Below are 7,840 nucleotides of genomic sequence, written 5' to 3'. Positions count from 1 at the left end.
CACTTAATAGTCCGACGAGTCACAGAATGGAACTTCTTGTGGAAAATTTTTATTAGCAGATATTTTTATTTTTATGCATGCAGGGATATCATTATTAATGAGATTGAGCCAGTTCCATGTGAAAGTGCCGTATTCATGCTGCTTCCAGATTTTTACTGCTTCTCAACGGCCACACTTATCGATTGTACTCGTTGCGCAAAACTCCCGTGCTCAGGAGCAAGTTCTGAGAAATTATTTTTCAAAAATATTTCAAATCTATGTAGCATTACAATTAGTTCATGAGTAAACACACCATATGTGAAACCTGTATAAAATTACACAAACACGAGACATTTTTCGCAAAAAAGAATCTGAAGTGTGAACTGCCGAATGGCCGCGGACAGCCCCTGGAAATAGATATAAGGGGCAGCATCAGCATTCACAATTCCAGCAATACAAAATTAACAAATGCTTTGTCACTGAGATCAAACTTAGATTAATAAACAAGCTCATGAGTTTCCGAGACAATGACTTCATGGTGTCCTAACAAAGCGCATATTCAAACACAAGAACAGCTAATTTGCAACCGACAAAACTAATTATACGACAAAGAAAAGCCAGAACAGAGAAAAACATGTAACAAGGAAACCGTATTATATATGATTATCCAACAAAATCTAAACAATTAGCCTGGTGACAGAGGATTACAAAACTAAGCACAATATTATAAGCCAGCAAGCGCAACAAAGTCAATTAAAACGAGAAATGCAGGTCCTTATCGACAAAATTAGCTGTTTTAACATCTAGTGTTCATTGAACACGCCACATAAAGCACACCCAACAAAGAGAGGGATAATACATAAAGAATTACATGTGTATAATTATATATGACCCATATCAAGAGTGGTCCAAACAATACCTCCAAAAATCCCAACCACTAGAAGATGAGTTCATCCCCACCCCCATATAATATAAGGCCAACTCTTGTGATTTGCTAATTATTCGAAATTCTAAGCCATTAAAGAGCTGACAAAGAAATTTAAAAGAATAAAGATCGATTCTGAAAGATGGTGGGTATGCGCCCAATCATACCTTAGCAACCATTTGATGGTTGGCTTTCGATATGGCACTAATACGAAATGGTCCACCATTGAAGAAGCAATCCATTGCCAATCTTCTGCATAAAAAGTGTTTACAATTAGCAAAGCAAGAAACGTATGTGCTTGGCTTTATGTAGTGATGTTAAGGCTTATAACCCAGAATGCAGAAGCGTAAGGATGTCACAAAGATCAGATGACGAGTAAAATTCTGCCATCAGTAATATATTCCGGACCAAACTGAGGAGTGATGAAGCAAACATTGTTGAAATTAGAGTACGCCAGAAACAGAACTAACTTTCACATTTTCTAGCAATTGTCTTCTGCAAGTATAAATCATTCTGGCAGTCATGAACTGATTTTCTTATCATAATTTTACCGGCAGTCACAAAATTGAAGAACCAACTGATAATACTAGTCAAGGGTCTAGAGTTTTAACATGGGATAGATAACAAAACAAAACCGGCAACACCAACAAAAGTGTCGGTTCCAGTGCAGTGGAAAAACACCAAAGAGGGAACTACCCAACAAAAATCTTCATATATATCCAAAACACAAGTATAACGTACAATTAGTTCACAATGGCATGAACACTTAGGATACATATTCTAAAATTAGCTTCTAGTAAGAAATTCCATGTACTTTTCAAATTAATCGACCAGCTTTAATCATAGACATTGTGGTAGACTGGTAGTAAACCTCCTTACGGCTGAAGGCTAGACTGTGTAAACTTGAAGTCAAGAGTATATGTCAAATACTAGACGGTTACATATCCACTTAACGTAGAATACCGCTCATCCTTGTCTTGCAACAGAGAAGTTGAGAAGTGGCAACATAGGGGACAACTGGTTTTCCAAAGTGCTGAAGTTGAAGAGGTGTTGAACCCGATTCAGCTCCACAAATGACAAAATCAGTAACAAGTAAATACCACACGATCATATAGTTACACACAATTAGCGATAGTGGGATGGGAGAAAATCCCAAGTGAAAAGTCAACATTCTGTTATGTATAGCTGCCTGTATATGTAGTTGAGTAATAACTATTGACCACTGGGATTCACAAAGTCCCTTATCTTGTCCATTAGAGTGAAGAAATGGTCATTGTTCGGCAAGAAGTAGAAACCGATTGTAGCCTCATCTAGATAAAGGAGTTCAACTTCTTTCCCAGCTTCCCTCAGGCCTTCTACATAAGCCAATTGCCAATCTTGAACAAGATCCAGACCAGCCACACAAACTAGACTTTTTGGAAAGTTTTGAATTGCATTCAAGCTCCTGGACCTAGGCCCAAATATATTACATGCCGGATGATCTCTATCTTCCCCTTCAGGTAGATATGCTCTCCAATACCAATCTCTATCTCGAAGTGTCATGAAATACCTACCATCCAATCTTGTCTCCGAGTCCTTTCGCTCTTCGCCACCAAAGAATGGATGAAGAAGTATATTTCCCAGTACTTCAACGCCCGACTCAGCCGCCATCACGGCGACATGGTGAGCAATATTTCCACCAGAACTATCACCAGCTAAATAGACATGAACTTTGGAGTCCATTCCACTTCTAAGCCATGGTCTCGAGTGAACCCACTTAAGAGCTGTCCATCCATCATCATAGGCACATGGATATCGATGTTCAGGTGACCGCCTGTAGTTTACTGAAACAACAACTGCTTTGCAAATGCCAACAAGGCGGCGACAGAAGGTATCATATATAGCACTGTTGGCAGAAGAATGTGCAAAGCTTCCTCCATGGAAGAAGATAATGACAGGCACAATTTCCGTGGTGCTCAAAGGAGTCTGAAGATCAATAATGCCCCGTTGAGTTTCATTGTTTGGAGCTGACCTATAAACACGATTGAGAAGGTTGGTGACTCGGTCAACAACATCAAACGAGTAGACACCATTAACAGGATTTGTGTTGACAGGAACCTTCCGGTCAAGAAACTCAGCCAAATCACGATTAAATGTGCCATCAGGACGACGAAGCATGTTGTATGCTAGCTTGAAGTTGGAAATTAAAATCCATGTATTCAAAGGAACCACCCTCTGCAATATATACACAAAGATTCAGAGGGTCACAACTTTCAAGAATCTCAAGCAATTTTAGCTCAAAACTCCTATAAAACTAAGAATGGATCATAGTCTCACAATAGTGAAAATGACCCACTTCAAAAGATGAGGGGGAGAAACTTCAAAAGAAACAAGATAAGGTGATGCATAATCAATCTTAACCAGTGACTAACAATATACAGAGAAACAAAGGATATTGTTTGAAATAGTTAAAAAAACAACTCAATCACTTCAAATCATTGTAAAGATTCAATCTTTAACCTCAAAGAGATTCACATGTGACCCAAAACTATCTTAAATTGAAAGAAAAACAAAAAAGGACACACCCATCAACCAAACTAATATCATGATCTATTTGAACTTAGATTGAACATATCAAAAGACATTGTAACAAACACAGATATCTTAAAAACATAAAAGAAACAAAGCTCAACTCCTCCAAATCATTGTGAAGTTTCTATCTTTAGCCTCAAATCAAGTAATATGTAGCCCAAAACTTTCTTCTAAAGAAACCAAATTTTAAAATTGACAAGAAAAAAAAACACAAACAAACCAAATTGAAGAACTTAAAACACAATGCAAGTATGCAACAAACAAAATGATAAAAAAATAAAAAGACAAAGTGATGATCTAATCAACACTAAGAAAAAGTACCTGAGATTCATTAACATTCACTTCATTACTCCCGGCCATTCTTGTTAAAGATTCAATCTTTACAACCCACAAAGCCCAACCCCACCAAAATCCAAAGCAGAAAAGCTTGAAAATCCTCCCAACCTATGCAAGATCGAAACTTTAGCAAGTTTGAGCTTGTGGGTATTTTTCTTGATCACTGATTAGACTAGCTGAGCTGAAGAAGAGACATTTCTGAAAGAACAGAGAGGACCCAAACGAGAAGAAACAGAAAAGGCAGGGATCAAAACATGTAAGTGAGAGAATGAAATAGTAGCAGTTGTATATATATGTATATGAGAGAGATGTATGAGTGTAAGGAGAGAGGGAGAGAGGGAGAGAGATGTGAGAGAGAGAGAGAGATTGGGAGAGAGTTGAGAGAAACGACAAGATGGGGCGGCCAAGAAATAAAAACTGATTAGTGGGACATCACCATTTCTCACTAGACTCCAAAGCTTTTATCATTTTGTATTGGATGATGAGATGATCTACGTGTGTTTATATTTACATACACGCATTCATGTTATCAACTTTGTCCATCATTCATTCACTTTTTAAAGCATTGCTTTTGTAAATTTTGAATAATAGACATTTCTTGTTTAATAATTAGCTTCTCCATAATTTTGTTTCAATATGGTCTTTTGTAGAACTCTTGAATAAATTTCATATTTACCACTTAAGGTACACTACCTATTTGCATGTCATTTGTTAGTCTTTTAAAGATAAATTTATTACTAATATCAATTTAGGTGATATTATTTATTTATATATAAAAAATATGCTTATATATATTGTGATTATTCAAAATCTAATAAAATCTGATGATATTAAAAATGATGATCATAATTTGTTTCTTAATAAAATGATGAATTTTATAATAGTCGGGTACATTTATAAATTTAGAATTCTCCGCATAATTCACGATATCTTTAAATATTGGGTTTAAAATTGATTGATCTACTTGACATCATGTAAATTCAAAATTAGTTTTGATTCATTAAAATTCACAAATTACTATTAATATCATTAAAATTTTAACTAAATACATCCATGAGATAATCACAAGGTATAGTGTGTAACATATTTTTCTAGCCTTTGATGATTAATTTGAGTATGAATTAATGGGAAAGGTATGGCACAAAGCTAATGCCAAAACAACTTTAACCAAGATCATGAATTCACACCTTGTAGCCCACTTCTTTTTGTTGCTATCCATCATGTCTTTTTACCTTTTCTTTTGTTTTCACCTTTTCTTTTGTTTTTTCTCTTCCAAGTTGTGACAAAACACCCCCACTCACCTAGTTTACTCCAAAATCTTAATCCATGTTTTAGTTTTAATTTCTTGTTATGATTTGTGAGCACAATTAGCATGTCTAACCCAATCTTATTATATATTTATAAAATATTATGACCAATTATCCATTGTTATTTGAGTATTAATTAATAATATTAGATTAGTAGCTTAAGATGAATAAATTACAGATAATATTAAAGAAAATGGATATTAAGTGCGTGTTTGGCTGTGTGACTTCTGGGCTTAAAAGCCTCAGAAGCTCACTTCAGCTTTTACACGGACCGTTTGGCAACAAAAGAAGCTGGTGGATTAAGCGGAAATAAGCCCAGCAAAATAAGCTTTGAAACCTAGCTTATTTTTCACCCCCGACTTCTGCTTCTTTCTAGGTGGTGTTTAGGTGTTAGAATTTAGGAGTTGGTTTGATTGCTGCTAAGTGTAAGGAGATGCAGAGTTTGGATCTGTCTTACTTGCTGGTAATAAATTATTTATGTTCATTAGCTGATAATATTGCTCTTGATCTAGAATTTAGTGTATTAAATTTAGTCCAAATTTTTTTAATTTTAATACGGTTATTAATTTTTTAATTTTAATGCAACGTTTAAAATTTGGTACTTGTAAAATATTTCATGTATTAACAATAAAAAATCTTTTGTAATTATAATTGATTTTTTAAAAGAAACAAATTATTTATATTACAAAATTACCAAACTAATACCAACTTATAAGTTAAGTTATCCAAACACTTAAAAAACTTCTGGTAGCTTATAAATCACGGTATCCAAACACTTCTGGTAGCTTATAAGTCCAACCAACTTATCACTTTTAATCCACTTTTTTATTTTAAACAATAAGTCACTTGTTTTAAACTCAGCCAAACGGCCCCTAAGACAGAAAGAAAGATTAGGTAGAGAATGCAAGTATGCAAGTGGTTGTGAATTTGGACTTATTAGTTGTCGCATATGAAGGTGGCTAAGCATGTGCCACACGCACCTATTCCAATGATTTTGTGTTCAACTATTCAGTTTTATTTTTAAAATTTGAAAGTGATAAAAATATACTTTTATTCAATATATATAATATAGAAAATAAATGTTTATTTTTTAATTTATATATATATATATATTGTTTAATTCTTAAAATAAATGTGAAACGGGAAGTGACGTAAACTGGAATGAGGAAATTCGTTTATTCATTAAGTGCTACAACTAATTATTGAAAACAAGAATATTTAGTTGGAATTGATTATTGAGAACGATTAATTTGGGCAAAACAAATTGATATACTAAGACATAATATTTTATATAAAATGAATGCCCATTTGAATACATGAATACAAAATATCACCTTACCTTAAAATTTTCATATTAATCTTAATAAATTATTTTAATCAACGCGCGATCTAGTTATTTAAATATTTAATCCTACTTAAGGGTCATTTTTGGATTCGTACACTGATAATCATTTTTCATTTAGCTGAAATTTTTTTAAGATGAAGATTTTTATATAATTTGAAGAGCATAAACTTAAAAATTCAAACTTTTAATCATCTAATTTTGAATAAATTATTTCGATTATTCTCGTGCCTCGTTAGGTCATACAAGAACAATGTTTGCATAATTGTAAAATTGGAAGTTAGTGTACTATTCCCCGGTCCCCTCATTTGTTTATAATTTTTTTCTCGACACGCATTTTAAGACGCATAAAAAACATAATTTTATATGTTATTTTTATTTTATTTTTTTATATAAAAATTTAAACATCCAATTTTTATTTAAAAAAAATTCAAAATAATTTATCGTTTGACGAGCCCCGTCCCATGTAAACAAATGATGAGGACAGAGTATTTGCTAGGTCAAGAAGCACGAACGGCGTTTGGAATGTTGCGCCGTTTTGGTGAATCCCACCGAGTGGAATAAAGCTCCACACTCTTTGTCCACTTCCTTTTTCCCGTTTTTCCATCACTAGCTTGTCATTATTTCTCAAATCTCCGTTACAATCTTTTGTCCTCTTTTCTTCAGCAACATCCCCTTTTTGTCCTTTAATTTCTTGCCTTTTTCACGCTAAAGTTTCTTGCTTTTTCTCAATCATGCAACAGTCTCACGGCTATGGCGAGTCATTTTGGCGTTTTCCCGTTATTTGTACAGACACGATGAGGGTTGAGCAGGGAGTGAGTTTTGTTTTTGGGGTTTACCGACAGGAGATTTGCGTGATTCCCGTTGTGTTTTTGTTTTCGGATGTATTTCGACAACTATCGACATCTTGACAAAAAAAAATATTGGTATTAAATATATTTTTAGTCAGAAGTGAAAAAAAATATATGTAATGATGAACAAAAATATCGAATTCTTTTTGGAGACGAGACGTGTCCGAAAAGCACATTACATATGAAATTAAAGGGAAATTGATGACATAACTATGGTCCTGTTTGGAAGCCAGAGGTTTGGACAAAAATCAGAGGTTTGAGATGGTTTAAGGTTTGACCACTAGAATCCGCTAATTTTAGTGTTTGTTAGTTAGCGGATTGAAATAAAGCCTTGGGTCCAAAAAGCTAATTTTGAAAAAACTACTTTGAGGAGTTTTTTGGATTAGAGATTTTATTTTGTGTCAGAAAAAGCTAATCAATCAGCTATTTATCAAACAGTTTTACGAGAAACAACTAATCCAAACCGCTAGTCAAAACATCTAATTCAATCAGCTAGTTAAAATATCTAATTCAATTCGATAACAGCTAT

At 33.9% G+C, this 7,840-nt stretch overlaps 1 protein-coding gene across 1 annotated transcript; it reads right to left on the bottom strand.

Moving 5' to 3' along the window:
* Positions 1–1,597: 1,597 nt before the first annotated feature.
* Positions 1,598–4,240, bottom strand: LOC108215130 (gibberellin receptor GID1C). The gene is made up of 2 exons (XM_017387483.2): positions 3,797–4,240; positions 1,598–3,118 (listed from the first exon to the last, which is right to left on the bottom strand). The coding sequence occupies exons 1-2, from the start codon at positions 3,833–3,835 to the stop codon at positions 2,117–2,119; spliced, it is 1,041 nt and encodes a 346-aa protein (XP_017242972.1). The 5' UTR covers positions 3,836–4,240; the 3' UTR covers positions 1,598–2,116.
* Between the last annotated feature and the right edge of the window lie 3,600 nt (positions 4,241–7,840).

This window comes from Daucus carota, chromosome 3 (genome assembly GCF_001625215.2).
Source record: "Daucus carota subsp. sativus chromosome 3, DH1 v3.0, whole genome shotgun sequence".
NCBI lineage: Eukaryota > Viridiplantae > Streptophyta > Magnoliopsida > Apiales > Apiaceae > Daucus > Daucus carota.
This window is presented reverse-complemented; position numbering and strand designations above follow the sequence as displayed.